At 33.4% G+C, this 27,425-nt stretch overlaps 1 protein-coding gene across 17 annotated transcripts in view; it reads left to right on the plus strand.

Moving 5' to 3' along the window:
• The window catches only part of LOC122516671 (syntaxin-binding protein 5), a 56,960-nt gene that overhangs the window by 1,000 nt on the left and 28,535 nt on the right, over positions 1 to 27,425 (plus strand). For 16 of the 17 annotated variants that reach the window (XR_006303642.1, XM_043634651.1, XM_043634659.1 and 13 more), the window contains exons 2-12: positions 14,439 to 14,536; positions 18,083 to 18,265; positions 18,479 to 18,613; positions 20,946 to 21,009; positions 24,670 to 24,874; positions 25,099 to 25,174; positions 25,279 to 25,433; positions 25,550 to 25,841; positions 25,931 to 26,174; positions 26,326 to 26,585; positions 26,915 to 27,104. Coding sequence is in view for 16 of the 17 variants with exons in the window: in XM_043634651.1 (XP_043490586.1) it covers positions 14,439 to 14,536; positions 18,083 to 18,265; positions 18,479 to 18,613; positions 20,946 to 21,009; positions 24,670 to 24,874; positions 25,099 to 25,174; positions 25,279 to 25,433; positions 25,550 to 25,841; positions 25,931 to 26,174; positions 26,326 to 26,585; positions 26,915 to 27,104 (1,902 nt within the window). In the remaining variant the exon portion in view is untranslated. Of the gene's footprint in view, positions 1 to 14,438; positions 14,537 to 18,082; positions 18,266 to 18,478; positions 18,614 to 20,945; positions 21,010 to 24,669; positions 24,875 to 25,098; positions 25,175 to 25,278; positions 25,434 to 25,549; positions 25,842 to 25,930; positions 26,175 to 26,325; positions 26,586 to 26,914; positions 27,105 to 27,425 lie in introns of those variants that run through there. The other variant, XM_043634661.1, reaches the window with a different exon arrangement.

The following is a 27,425-nucleotide window of genomic DNA, read 5'->3' on the forward strand; positions in this document are numbered from 1 at the left end:
GTAATTTTCATAACGTATACTAAATGTAAGTCATTTCTAAATATTTTAAAAGTATGAAAATGTATTCATTTTCCTTCCATAATTATAATTTTCAACTTTAAAAGAGAAAGTCTTTGATATTCCTTTCCATACGAAGTGGCAGCATCATTCTTTGCGATCTTCTATATAATTAAATTGTAAAGAACTTAGCGTCAGCTAATTTATTCTTTCTGCGATAGAAAGTGTACTTTGTATTTCTCACGGTCAATGTTTCTTGTTAATCTAGATTTATAATTATAATTGTACATTCTGATTGGTGGCCGCAGTGCTTTCTTGTATACCTTGAATTTGTTGAAAATTTAATTAGATGTTTCAATCAAATTTTTAACTCTGTAAATTTTGCACGTTAATGAAAAGCAGCAAAATGTGTGAAACATCTATGGACAAAGTTTTACTATTTATATATTAATTGGAAAATACTTGTTACAAGATCAATAGAATATTATTTAAATGCGTGCTAACTTACTTATAGATGACGTTTTAAAATAGCATAATTAGTACGCATAGTATACAATTTTTATATATATATATAGATGCACTTCTATTAATAGTCTATATTAGGAGAGATGTCTTTACCAACTATTACAGTTTGCATATACCGATAACAACCACAGATGAAAATGTCATTTGAGGTATGAATATTGATTTTGCAGCACCATTCTAGTTCCAAACAAACATTCATATCGCTTTGTTCTTTGCGAATATATAGAATGCGAAGCTGGTTTAATTTCTAAATAGCTTTAATGGATTTAACGTTTAATTAAAACATAAAATTTAAGCTAAGCTTTTGGAATAGTATTATTTAGATATAAATTTTGATAATAAAATCTAAATTTGTTAATATATTATAATTTAGATAAAAATTATTATTATTATAGTGTAAAGTGTAAGTTGAATTTTAAACTTTTCCTATACTATAATAAAAATTGTCAATAGAGAATAAATATCGCAGTTATATTATATTTATATTTCATAGAAAATTCTTAACTGGTAATAAATGCGAAACAGATGGTGCTATGTAACTGTAGAATTTATTGACAGCATGTTTGTTAGAAAGAGAGTAAATGATGGCGAGAGATCGGTAGCAGTGACCACAGGCACGATAACATTGATCAATATAGAGGCCAGAGATGTCTGGTTTTGTCTGTTAGGATTAAACATTTCTTTCGATATTTACCTGAACGATATCGATAAATTCATCAATTTCAAATCAGTCGGTCGGTACTTTCAATTTCACAAGTTCAATTTCATCGAGTTATGAAAAATGAATTCCGTTGTATCTTGAAAATGAGTTAAAAAATAGTTCGACTATTTTTGATCGGTCAATAGAGTTTATTTACGTTAAAAGAAAAGAAAAAAATCCGCTTTGTTTTCTATTGGAATAGAGCGTATCGGTGGATTAGATTCGGGACGATGCACTCGGTATGCATTTAGGATGAGGGCACGCGCTCTGCTCGTTTCAACTTGTTAGGATAATAATATTTCGGCCGTGTGGTTGTTTCGCGTTGCGAATCATTTTAAAATCGACACTTTTGACAATGATTGATCTCAATTGTAACGCGGTTTTGTTACGCATCTCTTCCAATTTCACTTTTCGTTTATTTTGTTTTCAAGCATGGATTTACAATCCGCGTAAGTCGTTTAGATCTCGTGGCAATGCGGTAAACTGGAAGGTACGTTATAATGTATGTAGGTATGCGGTCGATAAGACATCTCGCAAAATCATTCTACGTGAAAAAGGACAAAAAATAACATAAGGAAAATAACCCAACGGAATCGGCGTGTAATTTTCTAGATCAGTGATTTTCAACCTTTTTTGCTCCATTTCTCCCTTTCATCATAGTTTAGAGTCATCATTTTCTTCTCTTTCTCGAGATAGTCTAACTGTTATATTTTTTTATTTTTTTTTATTTTTACTATAACAACATTTATTTGAATGACTTCTTTCCGATCTTTAAATAATCATTTAATTGCACCGAGGAATATAGGATGTTCAAGAATTCATTTTGCGCAGATCGTACATAATCTATAAAACATATATAATACTTTATTGAATAGCGTTTACAATTTCTCCCCTGAAATTCTAAAATTCCCCCTTAGGGAGAAATTCTCCACTTGTCGAGAACCCCTGTTTTAAACACCATAGCCAATGATAGAATAAACGATCGTCCGTCTAGATTTACTGGCATTTATCCGAGAGTTTTTCTTTCTCTCTAACGGAAATGCATTAGTTTCGCTTCGTTCTCGATATAGTCGTTGATTTATGTATTTTTGTCCGGAGCACGAAAAACGTAGTTTTTCGAGAGGAGATATCGTAGAAACGTTATCTTCAATTTTAATCGCGTAATCATTGAAATATACGAACCACCTATGAACGATACGTACGCGTAACTCGACAAATTTTCTTCTAAAGATTCGCGATAGCTTTTCGAAAAAAGTTAATTATTCTAATAAATCAACTTCTTTAATTTAAATAATCCGCATTTATATCTCCTTATCGTATATATACCTATCGTATTAGCATTTCAATTTGGCTCAAGTTAAGCGGTATCAGTTTTTCTTCTTTTCGGACGATAATATTCATCAATCTTATCATAACACGTATTATCACTTGACCGAGATGGTAGTTCATCGGCATTAATTAATTCCTCTTTTCTTACGCGTAATGAATGAAGGTTTCTCATGGCTTGTATATTTAATATAAAATATATACATGTATAAAAAAAAATAGAAAAAGAAAGAGAGGAGGAGGAGGAGGAGGAGGAGAAGAAGAATGAAAAAGGAGGAAACTTAGCGGCTTTACGGAAAAAGCTTTGTACGTAGCAGAAAGATGATCGTTAACAGATGCAGCAACCCCCTTTCTCGTTCCCTCTTAGTTATTCGTAAACGAACGGAGACGTGGCACATCCCGCGGCGGACGTTTTCAGCCTAGGAGAGAAGCAGCAGCAGCAGTACAGGTCGCATTTGCGGTTCACTGTGCAAATGATTACATATGAATACATGCCAAGAACAAAACCCTTTTCCATCAGCCGAGGTAAAACCCGTCTTTGTATCAATATGAGCAGTTCTTTATCTATACAACATTCGTTCTACAATGAAGCCTTGATTATCTGTCATATCTTATGCGACAAACTTTTACCTATCTAGCATCGATGTACGTTCCCTGACAACAATGTTATATATTTCAATGTAAAAATATACGCGTAGAAAAATCGTGTCGTTACGTTTAATAATAATATCGCAAGAATTTCTCTAGTCTGATTACTCATTAATAATAATTATATTTTATTCTTTATTATATCCACCATAAAACGTAGTTTTCAATTTAAAATGCGACCTGGCGATAACGATGGTGAGTCTTTAATTGTTAACGGTAATGAAACGTCGATCGCGATTACGTGTTTCGTTTCTAGATATCTATGTGGGTTACGTGTATGTGTGTAAATAGATGGGCGTGCCACGCGTGATCGGTGATTAGGTATTACGAACCTTCTAACGCCGAAGCTTTTCCATTAAGAGATATGGTTCTTAAGTGAAATTTCCTTCGAAGTTTGCACCCTTTTTGTGCCGAAACTTGAGCTGCTTTTAAACCGTTACCCTAGTCCCGTTGGATATTAAATTAACTTTCATGCGTCTCCTATAAATTCTATTTATATTCATATATTATTTTTGTTTTCAAGAGAGAGAGAGAATAATTCAATGGTATATGGAAAAAAAAAAGGTGTGAACGAATAGAAACGCAAACTTACAAAATGCAATTGGTTTCAAAGGATTATTACGGTCGAACAAGTTTATCGCGAATTATATCTAAGCTTTCTAAACGGAATAACATATTCGACGGTGCTTTGAAATATAAGTTCTTTTTTGTATTATTCCCTTTGATAATAATTGAAACAATGTTTCCCGTGGACAGACCGAAATAGCGTTACGATAACAGCGAGAAAAACCTCGAATATTTCAGCCCGATGCGAGTCCTGTTTCTTTTCTTTTCTTTTCTTTTTTTCTTTCGTGTGCAAGTCACATTTGCATTTACATTTGCAAGTGAACATCGTTGAGATGAAAATACAGAAAACTCTGACTTTTCCGTGAATTTTCCAGAGGTAGATTTCCAACAACCGTATCTCCGGTGTATATTCGGCATATAGGATATATATATATATATGTATATCTATTTTTTTTCTCCTTTGTTTTATTCTTTTTAATCGATAAAACAGTGCCTAAGGCAAAACGGGTGTTTCCGATACTTCGTTACCAAGCTATGACTGATATTGGAAATTGTTCGGGGTCAAACTTGAACGATAAGGTTGTCCGTAGTTCGGTGATAAAGTTCAAAGAATTTTTTTTTTTTTTTTCCTAAATATCTTCGTGTACCCATCTATTTAGGTGTAGCAATTAAATTCGTTGCATCAAAAATCGTCATCACGAAAATAAAATCGATAACTATATTTCGAGGAATAACACGATGATTACTTTACAAATGAATATTTAAATTTGCTTGTAAAAAAAAATGCATAGGAAATATTAATTTCTACAATCTAATAGATTGAAATCAATCGGTGAATGTTTTAAAAGAAAAAGAGAAAAAAAGAAAAAAAAAAAGAAAAAGAAGATAACTTTTGCTATGCTCTCGGAATAAAATACGAAATTTTCACGCGAAAATTTTATTCTAAACTTCCATAACGCTCCTCGTGCCTTTGAGTAGACAAAAAAAATGTATTATCGTCCCTTTTATCGTCTCGTTGGCATCGTCGACATGAAAAATTCTTTCTTTTTTCGATGCTTGGTACAAACATATTTCGTTTTAAAAAGGACGCATAAGAGAATACGAATTTATTTATACCGGTGTCTCTTGCATGACTTTTGTCTCTTGATTTTTATATATATTTTTTTTTTCTTTTTTCTTTTTTTCTTTTTATCGGCTTCATTGTTAGATACTTTTGAAATATTTCTCCGATCCTTATGGGTCATAGGAATTCTCTTGACAATTAATTGTTACCGTTTCGCGTACCTGTATATGCAGCTTTGTTAGATCCGTTCGCTGAATCGGAGTTTCGATTCGATCCAACGAACGTCGAAATTAATTATATCAGGTAGTGAGAGCTGTTAGTTATAACGTTGAACGATGACAGGTAGCATCGAATTTCATAGCGAATATTTTTCAAATAATATCAATGCCATCGAAATAGTTTTAATCCGTTTGTCACGCGTTTTCAATTTATAAGCCGTTTTTCACGAGGAGTAGGCACTCAATATTCAAACCTATAAGAATAAATCAATTCGCAATATAATGATATTTATTTTTAACGTTACTGTCAAGTGTTGATGCATTAGCATTTATTAATTTCCTCTTACCCCCCCCCCCTCTCACCACCAATCGTAGTTATATACGTTTGAGAACGTACTATAGATTAATTATATTTTATTTATCGTGACATTAGACAATAACGTTTCGTTTCACGTTAAAAAGTAAAGGAGAGCACCAAGCAGTCATCCATTTCTTGTTGTCTGAAGGTGTATTAAGGGTCTAAATCCATCGAAGCTTTTCAGGACAGTATTAGGACAGTGACTGAAAGCTTTCGGTAGATTTAAGGACAGTGATTGAAAGTCTTCGATGGATTTTTGGTCTTTGATAGATCTTTTTAGGCAAGAAGAAACGGATATTGCTCGTTGGTTTCTATTTTTTTGTCTTTTTTTCTTTTTTTAAATGAAAATGTAAAGCCAAAGCGATCATTGTTAGTGGCACGATAAATACAATCTAATCAACCTATCGTGTTTAAATCTGTATAGATGTGATAGGAGGTAAACCACAAACGTTAATGGGTGACAACTTGACAGTGCAATCGATAAAACAAAAATATCGTTTCGTTGAAAATATTAGAGGTAAGTGTCCATGAATAATAAATGAAGTTCTTTTTTTTCCTCTCTTTTTTCTTAAATTTTAATCATTCGAATGTAACGGGTCTTTGCGACAGTCCGTTCGAAAAATGTCGAGCTCTGTTATACCGTAAGAAAATACACCGAACGTGCACACTTACTTTCGACTATTACAGTCTGATGCGTTTGCACTTTTAGAAATTGAACAACGAAAGCCAGGTCATGCCGTCTGGCACTCAAACGATTAAAAACATTACCGTATACTGACAATAATTTCATTTAATATAATATAATTTTTTTTACAGTGAAAAATCGTACACCGTTACGCTTATTAAATTTTTCATTGAAAATTATTCGCATGGCGTATTTATTATAGGATGAAGATAATCTAGAAATAATTACATTAGCATATCTTAATTATATATTTAATGAATTCTATTTGAAAGTTTCATTTCTAACAAGTTAATTAAATAAATACGAAAATAATAAATAGGAAACGGCCGCGCCTTAAATCGTACATGTCGATAAATGAATTATAGTTTAAATTATTATTAATTAATCGAAGGAAATGTGTAATGCAATCCAAAAGCACTAAATATAAGTTCGATGTACAATTCTTTTCGAAATCCACCGTTAGATTGAAACGTTGTTTTCTGTGAAAGTTTTTTTATTAAATATTGTTTATATGACTTTCTAAAAGATACGCATGTGTATAACGAGAATAATATTCGTAAAAAATAGAATTTAAGATTATAACGTTCGAATTTAACATTATCTTAATGATTATATAATTGTTTAAACTAAAGAAAATTTTTTTTAACGTTCCTGCGTAGAGATGACTTCGAGAGTAAAATTATCTGCTAAAAAAATATCAAATCGAAATTATTCAATATTCAAAGTACGTTAATACATATGTAATGTTTAAACAATCTTATATATGAGAAGAATGCATTAGAGTATTAAAATAATTGTTAATTAATCAAAGGAAATGTGTATTATTGTTTAAAAGCACGGGGTATATGTTCGGAGCTCCGTCTTGCTTGAAATCCACCGTTGGACTGGCACGGTGTCCTCTGTGAAAGTTCTTTTATTAAATATTGTTTATATGACTTTCGAAAAGATACGCATGTGTATAACGAGAATAATATTCGTAATAAATAGAATTTAAGATTATAACGTTCAAATTTAACATTATCTTAATGATTATATAATTGTTTAAACTAAAGAAAATTTTTTTTAACGTTCCTGGGTAGAGATGACTTCGAGAGTAAAATTATCTGCTAAAAAAATATCAAATCGAAATTATTCAATATTCAAAGTACGTTAATACATATGTAATGTTTAAACAATCTTATATATGAGAAGAATGCATTAGAGTATTAAAATAATTGTTAATTAATCAAAGGAAATGTGTATTATTGTTTAAAAGCACGGGGTATGTTCGGAGCACCGCCTTGCTTGAAATCCACCGTTGGACTGGCACGGTGTCCTCTGTGAAAGTTCTTTTATTAAATATTGTTTATATGACTTTCGAAAAGATACGCATGTGTATAACGAGAATAATATTCGTAATAAATAGAATTTAAGATTATAACGTTCAAATTTAACATTATCTTAATGATTATATAATTGTTTAAACTAAAGAAAATTTTTTTTAACGTTCCTGCGTAGAGATGACTTCGAGAGTAAAATTATCTGCTAAAAAAATATCAAATCGAAATTATTCAATATTCAAAGTACGTTAATACATATGTAATGTTTAAACAATATTATATATGAGAAGAATGCATTAGAGTATTAAAATAATTGTTAATTAATCAAAGGAAATGTGTATTATTGTTTAAAAGCACGGGGTATATGTTCGGAGCACCGCCTTGCTTGAAATCCACCGTTGGACTGGCACGGTGTCCTCTGTGAAAGTTCTTTTATTAAATATTGTTTATATGACTTTTCGAAAGATACGCATGTGTATAACGTGAATAATATTCGTAATAGATTGAATTTCCTTATTTGGAAAGTCATATAAACAACATTTGATAAAAGTACTTTGACAGAGGACACCGCGCCAGTCCAACGGTGGATTTCGAAGAGGACGGTGCGTCCAAACTATACGCAGTGCTTTTAAACTACAATACACATTTCCTACGATTAATTAACAATTATTTAAGGTATATTAAACATTCTAATCTATTCTACTAATATTATAGGTACCTCTAATAATTAATGGTTTATCTTTGTAGTACTAATCGTTAATGATTATGGCAGTGCATTTATGTGCGTTAGATGGAACGTTTAAATGTTTTCCGATTATTCGTTACGGAAGTGATCGTCAAGATGATGAATGAAAAAAAGTCGTATACGACCTATATAATACGCGATGGTGGTTAGTTCAGCTAGCGAAACGAAGCGTTAATTTTAAATAGGGAAAACCTGGATGCTTTGTAAGTAGTAGTTAATCGTATCTTTGTAAACTTTAACGCGGTTGCCGGTGCACTTTATCCGCGATTATATTACGCCGTGGAAAATTCGCTTTAGAGGCTTGACGTTGACGTTACAAATTAAGCAAAATAATGAAAATCATAGAACGGAAATAAGGTAGATGATGAATTTAAACGCAATTAAATTCGTTTGGTTATATTACGTTGCTGTTGGTAGTCCAGGAAATTTTATCGGAAAATCTCGATCGAATTTGAATAATTATATAAATCAATTAATGTAGAGATACGCGTAACTCGTCAAATTTTATTTCTAGGATTTCTCCTGTTCCTACGAATTTACGATTAATTAGAATATTTTCATTTCTATTGAGATCTGCAAGTAGTATTCTATAAATGATCTACTATTCGAAGTGTTATCATTTTTTCGAATAAAAGAAATTGCATAAAAATAAGAAACGGAAAGCGTGTCATGGACCAATAAATGACTTACACTGCGCATATTTATAGGCGGTCGGTCTATCTCTAGTCGGGGTGCTTTAGGAAAGTATGTTAACAATAGAGAAAACGCTGATTATTGATCCAATGCAGAGCTGTGAACATATTCAATATTAACTCCTGAAATCTTGGAGTTTAAATAACTTCTGCGAGTTAACTTGACACACTTTTAAATAAATTTCGAATCGTTTTTGCATACGTTAATGTTGTTCCAAGAGAAGGGTATTATTGTTATTTAATAAAAAAAAAAAAAAAAAAAGATAGGACGATTTCGTCGAGCCGCGATTAGAATTTTTCTTTTGAAAACGATCGAAGTTATAATCTCGGATAGTTATCGATGGCAACTTTTTCCAAGATTTTCTTCTAGAAATCCTTCGAATTGTCTGTTGGAATATAAAAAGGGGAGAGATATTGCAGCTAAGGCGGCCTCAATATTATGTAAATTTTCTAAACGTGACGAAAATAAGTTCATACGATTTTCACTATAATGGTTCTTTTGTTAGATGCCAAGAAACTTTTTTTTTCTTTTTTTTTCAAAAATATTCTCATCTTCTCATTCATTTACATATATATATTTTTTTTCATCGTAATAAAATTGGGCAATCTGGAACACTTTATTACCATATTAACGAAATAAAATAAAAATAAATACGAAGTACGACTATATTGCATTTTATGCGCTTTTACGAAGTAGTCGCGAATGAAATATGAATAATTTTACGTTGTAAGTTAAATTGAAGAGTCAAAAAAGAATATTCCGATCTCCCCCAAGGATGTTTCATTTTCTACGAGTATATTTTCTACGTATAAACGTTTGTACATGTTCTGCCTTGACTCGTTAAAGGCACGTCCAAATGTTCATACGTCAGGGTGAAGTAAGACAAGTGTTGAGGTCTGGCTTTGATACAACTAATTTTATACAAATGTATGAAAATAATGAAATACGAAGTAAGTAGGTCTCTTGTGTACGTTAGATATGTAGATATGTATATAGTTAACTACCAAATGTACGGATTCTCCAAACCAAAGGTTCTCAACGAAAAGGGAAATTATTCTTTTGGGAAACATTTTGTGGTTTAAGGAACGGGATATTGGAACAACTGTTTAACAAAGTATGATATCCTGTAAATTACGTACGATCTGCAAAATCTATAATCTAAAATATTATTACAGAATTATTTTCATTTGCGAATTTATATTATATTAAAAATGTTGTTATAATAAAACTAAGAAATTTCAGTTAGAGACATGAATTATGGGAAAATCGAAAAAGAATGAGAATCACTGATCGAAATCACCAACGATACGCTGGACGATTTATAGACTATCTTTTAGACTTAAAATATAGGAGAAGTTTCTTTTTAAATGAGCGTCCCTTTTTTTGTTTTTATTAGTTCAAACGGAAAATAAATGATTGCGGATTAAAGTAATAAATGATATTCGATAACGGTACCATAAATTCGTCTAACCTGTGACAACGAAATCGTGTAAACGAATAACGCGAGTAAATGACGCGTCGTTGGTTTTCGCTTATTAAAAAATACGAAAAAGAAATTGTGGAAGAACAAAGAAAAGCATCGAAATTTGAATCCTTTAATGTTCATTAATCTACTCGACGTGGCGTAGTATGCTTCTCGTTCTTTAATCAAAGAGAATAATGCCGTAACTGTTGTGTTGCGACAGTACCTAAACTTGGCAAAATTCCATTTCGATGTTGGAAACGACGCGTAAAACTGCAGTACTTTTTTGCCGAAACAATGACTTCAAATCTATACAAGCGTACTCGTGCGTTCATTCTCATTTCGGCGAAACTATTCCCGATTGGGTGCGGGCAAGATTAATTTTCGACGGGGGAAAAAAAATTGTGCTAGAAAAAATTACATCGAAGGTAACAGCAAACAAGCCTTTGTTGAGATTATTCGGAGTCTTATTATATAATTGTCTTCGGTTATTCTTTTCAAAGAATTTTGCGCACACACACACATCGATACCGAAATCCGATTATGATCGATTACAGTAGGATTATACCACAGGTATTGTTACCACCAACGGGGTTTACGCATACCAATAAAACAATAGGTTTTCCGTTTACAAAAGTGAATACGGGAAACGGTGTTTGCAGGTTTTTTTCTCCAATCGTTTCTATAATCTTTATACGAATTTTTCTCTACGCGAGTACGATCTTTTTGTTTTTCTTTTTTCCTTCGTTATCTTTTATATATTCTAAAATCGTTAGTTTTAATTACCGTATATATACGTTCGTAGAAGAGAGAAGAAGAAAAAGAAGAAGAAGAAGGAATTCTTTTTTTTTTTTATCGAGCAATCCTTAAATTCGATTTACGCGAAAGTTTCACAAAATTGGCACGGTGCAGAGAATTAATGGGAAACGTTTCTGTATGTCCCTTGTAATTTCCGTAACTCGTACTCATTTACGGAATGTCGAACAACGTTTTCCAACGGAGTGTCCAATTCTGTCGTAACAATCCGATGAGAGCTACTTTTACAATCTGTATGTAATATTGCGGCAGAACTTTAACTACCTCAACTAATTGAAGCACGTGCGATTGGAATAATCGATTTTGTTTGATTGAACTAATAAATGTTCGTTACGGTGTACATCCAATCCGACACACAATCGTCCAATGATACCTCACCTTTCTTTCTTTTTTTCCTTTTTTTTCATTCCACTAATGTAAATTCGAAATGGACGATCGTTTGCACTATTTCAGTGATTCTGACTTTGACTTTTTTACTTGTACAAATAAGATGCATCAAAGTTAATCCTTTTATCGAGCAAAAGAGAGAAAAAAAAAGAAGAACAAACTCTTCATCGTATCTTCGTCAAATATAAAATAAATAAATATAAGTTCTTTTGCTGATCCTGTGTTTTTTTTTCGAGACAACGAAAGAGCAACCCTAAAGAAGAAAAATTATAAATAAATTTTGTAAAGCTATATAAAAGAGCGTTGTCCTAAGTTAAGGTCCCTAGCCGTTGAGAAGGGAGAAGGGATGCAAGGGGAAATGTCGGAAATTGACCAGGAAAAAACCGACATACGTAAAACCAACCCACCGGATGAGTTTAAATCGGACGTATGTAATATAATAAGACGAAATAGGGAAGAGAGAGAGAGAGAGATGTGGTGCCGCATTCGTAAGTTTTTCGTATCGTTGTATTTTAACCTATTTTTCATTCTCCCTCTCTCTCTCTCTCTCTCTCTCTCTCTATCTCTTAGAGTGAAATAGAACGCGGGCAGTTTTGTACGGCCATGCCGCCGCGTTACTGCATCAAAATCGATTTCGGCGTACATCCGTTTCGGGCAACGCGATTTAACCTGAACCGGTGCTTTTGCCCCCCCTTCCCCTTCCCCCTCCCTCCCTCCCTATCCCCCTCCCCCCGTTTTTCCTTTCACGTCTATTTAACAACGCGAGGATTATCCAGTTCTATCGTATTTGCAAACGCAACTCGTAAAACGACGACGAGTTATTTTCGTTGCTTAGGTGATAATTATTTTTCGATTATTTTTTTCATATGAAAATGAGATGTACGTTACGTCGAGAAACTTACGTCGAGAAAAAACACGTATCTTTACTTATTTATTTTCATCAAACTTCTACGAACGTCGTCTACACATTATACGTTAATGCATTCCACGTTGATTTAATCACACGTTATTCGCACAATTCCTGGATGCATTCCGAGCTGCATACGCGTTAACGAAATTCTAGGTTATAGGTAGAATTAAAAATGATCTTTGAAATGAATATTTTTCGAAAAATCGTATCGCGTGTATTCGGTTTTAATTCGAAGAAAAAAGTTTGTAGAGAAACGTTACGTTGTTTAGCAATTTTTCGCGTTTAAATGTTAGCTTTAGTACATCACGTTTAGATCGATACAATGATAAATCAAGCGTTCGCTACAAGGAATCATAGTTTTCTCTCTCTTTCTTTCTATTCCTTTAATAGTTGCGAGAGTATGCGCATACGGGGTGTCCAAAAAGATTGGGACCTAACTCGTATCACATGTTACTTAGATCAAATGGATGAAACAAGTTCATATAAACTTTGGTCCCTAACATTTTGGGCACCCTGTATATATTGGTCGCTCGCATGCGTTAGACACGAGCAATATTGAAATTTTGATAGTAACATTTGATATTAATAGCGCCCATGTTATCGTCTATATAGGAAAATATTGGAAACGCCGATAGAGAGCAGAGAAAACACGGTGGATCGCAAGTAATGAAACGCCGTACATTCGAGCGTTATGATATGGAAATGCAATGCTTTCCCCGGGAACATTGCAAACTTTTAAATAAAATGAAACGTCAATGCACCGTTCCGCGAATCGGAAATATCAAATTTTAAGTAAAGATTGAAATAACAACCAAAAAAAAACACAACCCTGCCCTTCTTTATACGTTCGCGAATGTATATCTGCGTTTCAAATAGATGTTTTCTTTATTTTAATATTTCCTGCAGATATTTGAATTATATTTTTTTCTTTTTTTTTTGTCGAATTATATAAGCATTTATCTATTCGATTCGAGTAAGTTGCATTTCAAATATATTTATATAAGATTATTCCATTCGAATTCATTCGAACGTATGAAAGAATTATAAAAGAAAGATTTACAAATGAAATATATATTTTTGTAAAGAAAAGAGAGAGAGAGAGAGACTCTCTTTTACTACTAAATATATTTATCAAAAAAATGACAACATTTGAATACGACGATTGACGTAGTTCAATGATGAAACTGACTAAGCTTGCAACGTGCATTGCGATTATGTCATCGAAATAAATAACTTTTCCGTATGAAGTAACTATTACGAAGGAATACAATTAATTTATAATATCATCAAGATCATTATCATCATTATGATCATCATCATGATTATTATTATTATCGAATTACGATAAAGGATGTAGAGAGAAAGATAGAAAAAGAGAAGTATATAGCAGAAGCTTTAAACGTATTTCTCTTTCTCTTTATTTTGCGACATTCATACACTTATTCATTCACTCACTCACTCATTCTCTCTCTCTCTCTCTCTCTGTCATTCTGTATAGTCGTCTTTAGAATGTGGTTGCATCAAAGAACGAGAGACAAACCACGTTGCTCGGTGTCGGAACTAAACTTATTGATTCAGTATTATTCGAGCGAGTTTAGTAGTGCGCGCGCTTAAAAGTATAAGTGTATATATGTTTTACACACGATCATAAGAGTTACGTGTCCGAGGAGGATGACGAAAGAGTGGATGGGTTGGGAAGGGGGTAAGGTAGGGGGTAGGGGGTAGGGGGTAGTCATCATAGACGCGACACCGTCGACAAAGGTATAGTAGAATTAATGGCAACCAGTTGACGCGGAACACAAGCAAGACACACGGATATACGACGATGATATACTCGCACGAACAATGCTGCTGCCCTTCACTTTGGATCCATTTCTCTTTCTCTTTCTCTCCCACACATATCCTGGGAAGAAGCTCTTTTGTTGAAACGAGAGAATGGCCTTCCCAGTCGTAGTCGTCGTCGTCGGCTAAAACGGAAAAGATGCTATGAAACACACAAATGCCTCTTATATGTTTCAGACATTCAGACATGGGTTTCCACATCAACCGACAGCCGTTGCTTTCGACCCAGTTCAAAGGCTCCTTGCGATTGGTACTAAATCAGGATCCCTTAGGATGTATCCTTTAACGGTATCGTTACCTCAACATCGTGTCTTACGTTTTACTATTTCTTTTTTCTCTCTTTTTCTCCGAGATAGGGAACTCTTATTTTCTAGTTAATATCGACTGGTTTTTTCTCCCATTTTTTTTTTCTTTTTTTTTTTTTTTTTATTCTAAGTCTTCTTATGGGCTACTCCGTTACAAGTTTAATCCGCGACCTCTTTCTTAAACGTCTCTCTTTGCATTCTCTCTATCTTTCTATTTGATTATTTTTAATATACTACATTTTCTCTTTTTGTTTTATGTAAAGAATAATAATACTTATACATTTTAATTACTTACGTATATGTCATTTGTTCGCGTATTATTATTTAAGTAGCTATAGAAGAGACTCCTCCTCGCGTCGTATATCGGATAAAACATTTTGCGTCGTTTATGTCTTCTTTTATTAGAAAGGAGAGAGTGGTAAGAACGAGATGAATATATAATTTTAGTACTAAAGATAGAAACACGACTAATGATCATCGTCCCCCTTTCCATTTTGTAATTTAAACATAAAACGCATCGGACGAAGATATATGTTTCTCTTGCTCATGATTAAAACTGGGTCGTATTTGTGATTTATTTAAAAGGGGTATCAAACGATCGTAACTGTTACTTATTGATCGCTCGGAGAAAAGGGGTGGAGTACCGAATTAGAGAGAGAGAGAGAGAGAGAGAGAGAAAGAAAAAAAAGGAAAAAAAAAATTTAAACGGAGAATTTCTCCTATCTAAGCCTTTTCGTCACGTCCGATCCAAATATGAACCGAAAAAGGGGGAAGGAGCCGAATATCTCAGATAAACCGGCTTCTTCGGACTCGTTGGTACGTTAAGCCAAATCCGAGCTTTTCTCCAAGGAGAAAAGGTGACTGCGAGTTCTAAATCGTGAAGCTTCGCCGATGACAACGACTGATGTTCGTAGTTTGAATTTAAGACGATTTTTCGAGCAACCTGTAATATAAAAAATGTCCTTTCGAATATTCTTAGAGAAATTTATTCGCGTTTCGCTTTTAAGAAAACTAATTATCAGTTTAGAATTTAACGATCTCGTTATTTTGCGAAAAGTTTACTTTGAAATTGAATATCTCGGAAGAGCGTAACAATTGCTTAGCCAATTATTATATAACAACTGGGAACATTACGCTAATTGCAGCATAATTATCTCACGATATCATTGCAACGATAATGAGGGTTCCGCGTATGCGCCGTGCGCGCGTTTGCAACGGTTACAATAAATAAATCTGTCGGACGGAAATGCATTTGTGAGGTGTGTTGTTTGTATCCGGTGATATGTTCTATTTAAATATATATTCATATGAATATTTCGACATTACAATTTAAATATGTTTTATTAACGTTCTTTAATAACAGTTATATTTTTTTACAATCGAAGATACGGATAATAGTCAATTTAAGTATCGACATTAAATAATATAATTAGAATTATTTTTAGATAATAATACAAAATAAATGTAAAATATTACTTCGATGTTTAAAACACTCGTCATTTAATCGATCGTATTTTGTATGCGTGTATGCTCGCAATTAACGCGTGTAAATCATTTATCAAATTTTGTTCAAAATAATATTCATTGACATATATTTAATATTACATATGTTACTCATCGTACACAGACTTATTATTTTTCGTATCTCCAAATGAAAACTTGGTGGAGATATGTCAAGGAATCTTTTATGCTACAAGGTTAATGCAGCATTCATCGAGCGTGCATTTTCTCTTGGGCGTCTTCCTTCCATGCGACTGCTTTCACTGACCTATCTTGTTCAACGTGGTCAACACACGGGTGACGATAACGATGCGGTTGTAAGCGTGGTAGCTCTCATGATATGGCAATTATCATCAACTGGTTTTCGCAAAGGGAACGAGTAGTGTACTTTCCGACGGGGTATACGTGTAACATGTTTATTAGCTTCAAAGTTAATACACTTTGCTCTCCCCTTTGAGAGATACATGGCTTGCGCTGTTTGAAATTGTGTATATATGTATTATATATACTCGACGACGACCTCGACAACGATCAATTAAACGAGAAACTTCAATTTTACCTCGACTCGACTCTGAGAAAAATCTTCTTTCATTTTCATTTTATTCTTAGAATTATAAAAACGGATTATTGAATTTTTGCATAACGCCGTTCGGGTCATTTGAACTTCCGCATCTTACGTCCGTTAAACGTTATTTTTAAGATGAGTGTAGCAACCTCGGTCTTCTTTCCTTTGTACCACGCGAGAATATCGTTTGAACGTAAGTAATGGAACATGATGCTCGAACGCAACGTAGTTTTTACCTTCGTAATAATAACGACACGATTTATTCGCTAAGACAATCCGGATTACGTTAGAGAAGAAAAAAAACTCACTTCGTCCCGCTCTTTATCTCTCATCCCTACTTTACATTCGTTATCGTTGAAAAACTTACAAAATAAAAATGGGGAGATTAAAATAGTTTAAACTTGCAGTTTAACTTTAAAAGGAATTAAGTACAAACGATGTAGAGTAGAAATGACTTAGGTATACTATCGACGCGGATAAAGTTGCATTTTATTTTTCGCCTAAACGTTACGGTTAAATAAAACAATTATAATTGCTTTGACCCAACTACGCTTGTTGAATTTGATGAATATGCAGAACGAAGCGTTGTTATCTTTTCTTACGTATGCTGTATATACTTACACACGTGTATGTAAAAATACGTTAGGTATATTTACGATTAAATATGGTGTACAAAATGGTTAGATATTTTTTTATTTACAATTAGAGTAAAATATCGAGTAAGAGGTCAGATCCAATGAGACCATATAGCAACTCGTGCTATCCTATTTTTTGTTTCCTCGATCCTACTAATTCTCTACTCAGCACTGATGCTTGACGCAGACATATAGTGGACAATTGCGGCTACCGTGGCCGTCGAGCTCTATTTATCAGACACGTACATGGTATATATATATATATATAGGAGCTCTCTTCGAGGTTAGGCTTTCCTCCAAAGGTGCTATTATCACGACCATCGAGATTACTGGCTAACTCTAGCTAGCCTATCCTAACTCGAATTCACGCTCGATACGAAGAATACAATCTTTCTTTATACCTCCTACACTCTTTTTTTTTTTCCTTTCCTTTGGCTTTTATCGCATGTTACTATCTCGGAGAGAGAACACCCTTCCGCCCCGTCAGCCCCCTCAGACAAAACTGTTCACCGATGCTTTCAGACACGGAAATTCCATGAAATACTAAACGCTTGCCTAACTTGGAATATTTGAGAATTTCTTTCTCCTATACGGGTATTCATAATTACTTCGTATTTCATGCGGAATGCATTGTTGCGTTCTTCGTAATATTCGAATATTCGAGCGAGAAATGAAAAGGTGAAATCGAAATACGTATAAATAGGTAGTATCGTGGATCGAGGTGAAAATATGTTATCAAAGTTCGATTTTGAAACGAAGTCAAAGTCGGAAGGCAATTGAGTATTTTCCTGAAAGAATCGTATCACGCAATCTCAGTCTGGGCAGACCAGGCGTGGACGCTCACGTAAAACACGAAGGGTGTACGGCGGTGATGCAGTTGAAGTTCCTGATCAACGAGGGTGCCCTTATTTCTGCTACAACCGACGACACTCTACATCTATGGAACTTTCGTCAGAAGATACCGCAGGTAGTGCAGAGTCTGAAGTTTCAACGAGATAGGTCAGTCAAATTTCATTTCTTATTTTCGTAGTATCTATTCTGCTATATATAATAATAATAATATAATAGATATTTATCACACATCGTAAAACATATACATATATATATATTTAGCGTGATAAATCAAGTCGGTCGGATGTCATCGAGTGACATCGGACATTTCATGATAATCCAATCATTCGAAATTCTCTATTTTCTGTCTCTCTCGAATAGGATAACCTGCATCCATCTGCCGCTTCAGAGCAAATGGCTTTATGTCGGTACCGAACGTGGCAATATTCACATACTCCACATCGAAACGTTCGTTCTATCCGGATACGTAATTAATTGGAACAAGGCTATTGAAGTGTAAGTATGGAAAATCATTGAGTTAGACAGTAATGACGCGTTTAACTGACCACATATATATATATAATACACCGTTGCGATCGTCGCAAATTAGGCCTCCTCTTCCACACACACACACACACATATATATATACACACACGCACACAGCACACAAAACGGCAACCTTTCTCCAACCTTTTTTCTCCGATCACACTCCGTAATATTGATGATGCCGATATCTCATTAGACACGAATCTCTGTTTCGTTGTTTGCAAAGCGAGAGAAGGCAGTGTACGAAAGCCTACCAATCTAATTTTGATCATTTTCTTTCCTTGATGCGTTAGGTAAGTACTTACAAATGCATAAATTATTCGCTGGGATGCGTATCCTAGTTTGTCTGTTTTTTTTGTTCCTTTTTTTTTGTTTTTTTGGAAACGTGACACCAATGTCGAAGGAAATTAAGGATTTAAGTCACAACAGTTATATATATAATATTTTTTTTTGTAGCCTTTTTTAATATATAATACGATGTATTCCTACATTTAAAATTTATAAGCTAACAACTTGTTGTGTTAATTGAGATATCGAATGTAGTAAATCGTGCAACAAGCACGTATTATTATATAGTTTTGATTTACATGAATGGTACGGTAATGGCGCGTCGCGACTGATTGCGAGATGATATCACAATGTGCCACCAGTGATGGATTGTATCCGGATATTTAACCGGTACCAGAGTGGCCAGGTGCTATTAGTTACATAAAATGTAATCAATTAACATTTGATTCTTTCCTTTTTTTTTTTTTTCATAGACTACGAATGTGTCAGAAATGTCACATTCGATTTATATAAATCCAACGAAATATTTTCTATAATGAAATTTCTATAATGCACATATTGTGTGTGCTATTTTAATTTAATAATTACAATAAATAAAACTTGAAAATTTGATTAGCAACCACGATAAGCTAATGCTTTTCGCGATAGTCAAATGACGATTGTGTAACACCTTGTACGGTCATAGTTAAAAAGAAAAGGTACTTTTATTGTTAGAAAAAAGAAAGAAGGAAAGAAAAGAAATGGTTTGAGAGTAAGATTACTTCTTCGTATCGAGTAGTATAGGTGTGTTATACGAAGATGGTGTCGCGCAGTACTCAATACTAAAAAAAAAGGAAAAAAAATGAAAAAAAAAAAAAGAAAAAAGAAAAAAAATAGAAGAGAAGAAGAGAAGAGAAAATAACACAAAAGAGAATGGGCCGCTGTCGTTAATACGAACCCTCGATTTTCCGTTTGCCATTTCGTGTGTTATATGATGAATATGCATGCAAAAGGGAAGAAGAGAAACGTAAAGGGCCTGTATTCAGAACGCCCTCTTTAGAGCTATTAGAGAACCCTTTTGTTTTTCAAGATCTTCGATGTCAGGTACGTACGTATGTACACCTATAAGAAGAATCGGCTCTTTAACCTACGAAAAGCAAAAAGGGCGCGACGGGCCGTTGTTATCGTCGAACAATGGCGTTTTGAATATGGGCCATCGAATTTAGTCTCTCACTGTGGGCCAATATTTCAAATGGAACAAATGACGGATATTAATTGAAAACTTGAGAATGCACAAATACCGCCACCACCACCACCCACCACCACCACTACCACCACCACTACCACCACCAATCAATCCCTGTTTGTATATGCGAGTGTGAACGATAATGATTTTGCGATTCTTTCCTTTTACATCCTTGCTTTTCAAAATGATTTAAGCGAGAAGATTTATTACAGCTCGTATCGATTTCGATCCTTTTTTTATTTTTTTTCTTTCTCTTTTTTTTTCTTCTTTCTTTCTTACACTTGGTTATAATCGACGGTTTTAAAGAGCAAAGTTGAAAGAAGTTTTGGCCGGCGGTGTGTCGAGGATAGTCAATAAATTCTTAAACGTCGTCCAACTCCAGTGATTAACTACTCCGTTGCCTCTCCTGATTATCGTTGTGTTTACTTTTTGTGTTATGCCCGCAGGTGCATTAGATTGAACGTCTTGACGGTGTGATAAGAATACAAAAAAATAAAAAACAAACTAGACGAGAGAGTACGAATTATTATAAAGGCATATATATAAGCATGTAATAGATCACGTATACCACTTTTTCTATGTTTTTTTTCTCTCCCACTAATATAAAAATGGAACGGATTTTAATGTATATCTTTATTTTATGGAAAAACCAAAAATAGAAAAAAAAAACAAAAGAAAGAAATTGTTCTCCTCTCCCCTATCCAAAAAAAAAAAAAAAGAAAAAAAACAAACAAGGAAACAAGGCAAGAATAATGTTATACACATGTATGTATATATATATTTTTCAGATCTAGAAAGACCCATCCTGGTGCTGTAGTACACTTGAGTGATAATCCTTTAGATTTGAGCAAGGTACGCGCGCTTTTGAGTACGTTTCTTTTGCATTATTTATCCATCCTTTATACCATAATAATATTTTTCACTTGATATATTTATATAATATATATATTATATATATATATCTATTAAAAAAAAGATAGGTTGTATTTTTTATGTGTAAGATGTATAAAACGGCAGTATTCATTATTCTTGGATCATAAATACGTGGGCGGAACACATTTTTGAATATCTGCCATGTTTTGTGGTGTTACATTTAATACTTACATTTAATTACATTTAATTACATTTAATACTTTCTCGTGGGTAATCGTCGATCGTTTCGCATAACTTTTTTTTTTGTTTTCATATCCGGAAAAAGTGTGATTTATGGCGTATTCTTTGAGAAAACAAACTTCGTCTTAAAAGTGATCGTCCGTCAAGTATTCGAACGTAGACAAATTTAGAACGAATCTAACGAAAGTGACGCGTCGTTATTCGTGCTATTTCAGATTACCGGGGTAAGAATGCAAGAAAAACTTTTATTATCATTATTCTCTCTCTTTCTTTCTCTCTTTCTTTTTCTTTCTCTCTCTTTTTCTCTCTGACCTAACTTTCGAACGAAGGATTACACGTAGAGAATCTTAGAAGACAAAACTTTTATTAGAACGGATAATTTTTCTCGTATTTCAAAACTAAAGATTTCTTTTTTTAAAAACATTCAAGAAACACAGATTGCGAGATCCTCTTATTACGATTCTTATATTATAATTTGACGTATTTATGATCGAAGACCAATCACCGCGATTTATCAAAGTGTCTAGTCAGAATATTTTTTTTCTTCTTTTTTTTTCTTCTTTTTTTTTTTCTTCTTCTTCTTCTTCTTCTTATTATTACAAATTTCTATTCTATTCTATTCTATTCTATTTCTTGACGAATGTCTTGTATTTAAAATCCCATTAAGTGGCAGAAGTGTGTGCTTGCATGTTGGTGTGTGTGCATGCGTGCATGCTTTAATTGTTGATCGTATCGATGAACTTTATAATAAACGATGCCTTTTTTCCTTAACGAAAATGAAGTATCACCGTTAGACGCAACTTTTCTCGATCCCTCTTATTATAGTCGAAGATGATGATTCAATTGATTTCATTTTTCTTTCGCGAAAAGCAAGCAAGGAGCCGTAAAAATGCAGAGTCATCCGAATTTCCAAGCCACTTGGAATCGAAGATCGAGAAGGGCTGACGGTTTAACTATCATAAATTTCTAACCGATATTTTTTCTATAACGTCATACCTTTTTTAACGATTATACCTATCCGAACTTTTACGAATTGCAATTGCAAATCGATTTTTATCATACTCTATCAATTTATCATCGTAGGATATTTTCCTTGCAACGATCGTAAGTTTTTTCTTGGTCGAAAATATAATCGTCCCGTTGGATAATGTGTACGTATGTAAATATTTCGAATGTAATGCTACTTGTCATACCTTCGCTTTTATAATATACACTGAATACGAAAAATATTCCCATGCTATTTGCAAATCAAAGAACTTTATACAAATCGGAGGAAAAAATAAGAGAGATCTAAATTTTTCAATAGGAATGAAAACATTCTTCGCGTGTAATATGATATACATCATAAATAAAAAAAAGGAACAATACATTATAATAATTCCTTATAAAAAGCTTCTTTTCGTAAAAGCGAATATATTATACATTTTGTAGATTTTTGTATACTTGCATTTTGTATGTTTGCCTTTTATGCATTCTGTAAATATCATCAAACTCGGTCAATCCTAGAACGATTTATACATATTTAAAAATCTTTTCTAAAGTAGTATCGAAGTGTTGAATTTTATATACAGCAGTAATATAATAGCGATTTTATAGATCTTTAAAATTGTATAACTCGTTCTAGTGAACGATCGAGTTGGATGATATTTACAGAATGTAAAATAGATAAACAGATCTATACGGTATATCAATTTTGATGAAAACATTTGTTAACCGAACTTAACAAAAATATTTGATAATCAATATTGTTTACATTAGAAATTTATTTAATTATTAGTTACTAAAAAGAAATAAGATTTTTATTTGTTTGTTTTATTATCGATATAGCATTAAATTTCTATTAGAAAAGTGTTATTCGATTTTAAATAGCGTATGAATATTTATTTTATTCATTGTATTTTGTCTGTGCTAATTTCAGGCTTAATATTGTCGGCAGGCACGTGTGTACGTGTTAAATGTAAATAAAAAAGCGTTTTACAAACAACGATATAATATATACATTATACACATTAAAAAAGAAAGTTTACAGACACCAAGAGTTTGTATCGATAATTCCGACGAATCCCTATTAATTATAATTGAGAAATTGTTGTGTGTATTTTGACGAAATGCGATTAAACGAGAAACGTACGATAATAATCATTTAAAGTACAGACACAAATTTGATATCCAGTTATGATTCTGATAAATAATTGTTCGATACGTGAGTATGCTCTATTGTTGTTAAGTTTATATTGATCTACGGTAGTTATAAAATCTCAATTACAACCTTGGGTAGATAGCAACGTCGTTTAAGATTATTTTAACGAGCTAACCTACATCGGATTTACTACACGAAGATCGATTCCTACATTCGGTTGAGATCTATTTTTTATCTTTTTTTCAGATTGTCTGGAAAAAAGAATTCTCGTTTCGCGCTAAATTTTAATTAAACGATAATGTATATTTTTCCAAGGTTAATATTTTTCTTTTTTTTTTATTATAAAAAATTAAAAGTGTGAAATATTTTTCCAGACAATCCAGTAATTTGATTGCTATCAATTTTGACTTACGATTAGATTTCATTTCAGTTTGATAACAACACGAATGTATTATTCATGATGAATACCCCTTCTTCTCGAGCATCAGTAATTAAGTTCGAAAGTTCGAAGATCTTTTGTATAATAAATCAATCAAAGTAGTCATGGATGATCCAAGCATTTTATTTATCTGACATAGAATTGTGAATTGATTCATCTCTATAGATTAGCTCGAGAACGTCAGTGTAAAAAGCCTCCATATCAGACCACAGTAGGTCGTAGAAATTGAACTCTTGTTTGTTAATGACACTATGGGCCACGATCTTATACGTGGAGCTTGATAATTCGTAAGAACTATTATACCACATCGATCATAATCTTATCTTTTCGGTAAGAAAGTCGCAAAACTTACAAATTAGTATGAATCACAGTAGTCATTGTTTAACAGTAAATGTAATTAATATTCTTCTTCTTCTTCTTATTGTTATTATATCATTATTATTATTATTATTACTATCGTCATCTTCATTATTATTGTTGCTATCATTTTACTATCTATTATTATAAATTACAGAGTAATCTTTTGCAGAGAGAGAGAGAGAGAACTCGTGGGATACTATCATCACATACGCATTTTTCATTCATCACAGTTTTCATATGCGTTTATCATTATGTGTATGCAGAATGCATTTTGTTGCGAGACATATTTTCAGACTATCGTGATATATATATATATATATAAAATTATATAACAGTCGCAAGAAATAGTATGTATCATTAAAAATCCGTCATTATGCGTGTCTTTTGTCGGGCAAGAAGACCTTTTTGCCGCTTTATGTTCTCGTACACGCCATCGCAGTTCGGAACTTTTTGTTTTCAGATGCTGATCGGATATGAGAGTGGACAGATAGTCCTTTGGGATTTGAAAACGAAGAGCGCGGATTACAGATGTCACAGCGACGAACCCTTGAAATCAATAACATGGCATCACGAAGGCAAACAATTTATGTCTAGTCACAACGATGGTTCGCTATTGACTTGGACGGTGCGTCAATTAAAGCCAACAAATGTCACGCATCCACACGGTGAGAGTCAATATCCTCTCTCTTCGATTCTCTATGCTCATAATTGTGTTATCGGATATGTCAGACAATACTTTCCCTATATATAGATATATATATATTTTCCTATTGCAGTTATCTTCCGTTACTCCCGTTATTTTTCCCTTTTATATCATTATTTCTCATCGTTACACTTCGTCAAAATCATTCGTCGAATCATTTAGCAAGAAATTTGTTTTGTTATTTAGCGAAAGCTACCAAAGAGGGAGAACCGGAACCCTGTAAATCTATACAAAAAGTGGAATGGAAAGTGTCAAGATCCGGGTTCGTAATTATACGATTATTCTTTAACAATTGTTTGTTGTTTTTATTTTTTTTTTTTCATTTGCGACAAATTAGATCATTGTCAATTGTGTAATTTATAATAGGGAAGCGTACGTCATATTTTCCGGTGGTCTAGCTTACGACACAACTGGAAGGACACCTAGTATTACGGTTATACACGGAAAAACCACGACTGTTTTAGAAATGGAGCACAATGTCGTAGATTTTATAACGCTTTGCGATAGTCCTTGGACAAGTGGTACGTGATATCTCATTTGTTTTGAAAAATAATTCATTGCAGTGATCGCATTTAAAAAAATTTTTCCAGTTTTGCTAATAAAACGATTGTCGATTGCCAATTGTGTTTCGTTGCAGATTTCCAGGATCCTTACGCTGTTGTGGTTTTACTACAAAACGATCTCGTGATCATCGATTTGTTAACACCAGGATTTCCATGTTTCGAAAATCCATATCCGATGGACATACACGAATCTCCCGTGACTTGTTGCGCGTACTTTGCCGATTGTCCCTCGGATTTGGTACCCGCATTTTATTCGGTTGGATCCAAATCGCAAAAGAAAACTGGATTTAGCGAAAAAGAATGGCCGATCTCGGGCGGTGAATGGAGTTCTAGTTCGAGCAGTTACAATGAAATTATTATAACAGGGCGAGTTTATTTTATCGAGTCTAATTTTATATATGTTTCATTCGTATTTTCTTATCGATTAAAATTTGAACGAATATCATTTTGAACAGGCACGCGGATGGTAGTATCAAATTTTGGGACGCTTCTGCCGGTACGTTGCAAGTTCTTTACAAATTGAAAACGGCAAAACTTTTTGAAAAGAGTAGAGCCAGAAGCGTTGACTCGGAGGAAGATCCATTGGCGATACAACTCATTTACCTGTGTCCCGAAAGTCGAAAGTTGGCGATCGCTGGCTCGGGAAAATACGTTGTATTGTTTAAATTTAAAAAAGCCGAAAGTATGTCGGAAGTAGCCGTGAGTATTAATATTATATTAAATTATTTATTATATATTACCTTGGTTAAGATAATATTATCACTTAGGAATATTAACATTAGAATATTTGTAAGATTAAAAATGTATCATGACGTTTCTGAAAGATCAACCTTGGTGGTTTACGGTTTAGACATTAGAAGTACCATTGAGCCAAAATCTAGCGAGAGAAACGGAAAATTCACCGGAACACGATGCCCCATCGACGGGAAATGTTCCTTCGGCCGGAGAATCCAAACACACGTCGGAATATAATCATCCGTTGAAAGTTAAAAGTGGTTTGCAAAAACGTGCTGCCGGTTTTCAAGCAACGTTGATTTGTTTAACTATCGCACCGAGCGGAGAACAACCTGAAAACATAACAGCCCTCAGTTTAAATTCATCCTACGGATTGTATGTATACGATTCATTATTTCTATATATTATATATTTCAAGTATTTTTTATTTATTTAATGATCTATCACTTTTTTAAACATATTTTTGATATTTAACGATCGTTTCTATTTGCACAACGTAAATTATCGCATAAGAATTATATTTTGCATGTATTAATGACAAAATAAGTGAAGGTATTGAATTCTTACGCACACACATATATAGCTTTTTCTCTATCTCTCTCGATATTGTAATAAAATTCAGCTGATATGAAAAAAAAAGAAAAAATGAAAAAGAAGAAAGAAAATCAACTACGTAAATTTGGTGTGGAATTGGTGAATTTCAGAATGGCCTATGGAAACGAGACAGGGTTAGTAATAATCGATATCGTGCAGAAAATCACTTTGATCGTGTTGCATGCAACAGACCTTGGTGGAAGCGGTGATCCTTACCAACGAGTTCTACGAAGTCCCAAGCGGCAAGATGACTCCAAGCGAGAAAACGAAGATAAAGCGAGGAGCCCGAGTGCAGATCAGGTAAAATGTACTTCTTTCTTAAATGTTACAAATGATATTTAGATTTATCGGTACTTTTTTCTTTTTCTTGGGGTTCTTTTTTTTTTTATTTCCACCGTCCTACCGCCCTATTTTTTTGACCAAAAAAAAAAAGAGAAAACCAAACCAACGAACAAAAACTTCTTGGAACTTTAAATCCTGGACGTTTTTGCATTTTGCTTTTGTTTAAATAATACCATCGCTGAAATTGTTTATCATTGCATGATTGTCTAATTTTCCGTATAAGCTGACCATACAGATTTTTTGTTTTTTTTTTTCTTAATAGAGAGAGGATAGTTAACA

This window comes from Polistes fuscatus, unplaced genomic scaffold (genome assembly GCF_010416935.1).
Source record: "Polistes fuscatus isolate 324 unplaced genomic scaffold, CU_Pfus_HIC Scaffold2, whole genome shotgun sequence".
Classification (NCBI taxonomy): Eukaryota; Metazoa; Arthropoda; class Insecta; order Hymenoptera; family Vespidae; genus Polistes; species Polistes fuscatus.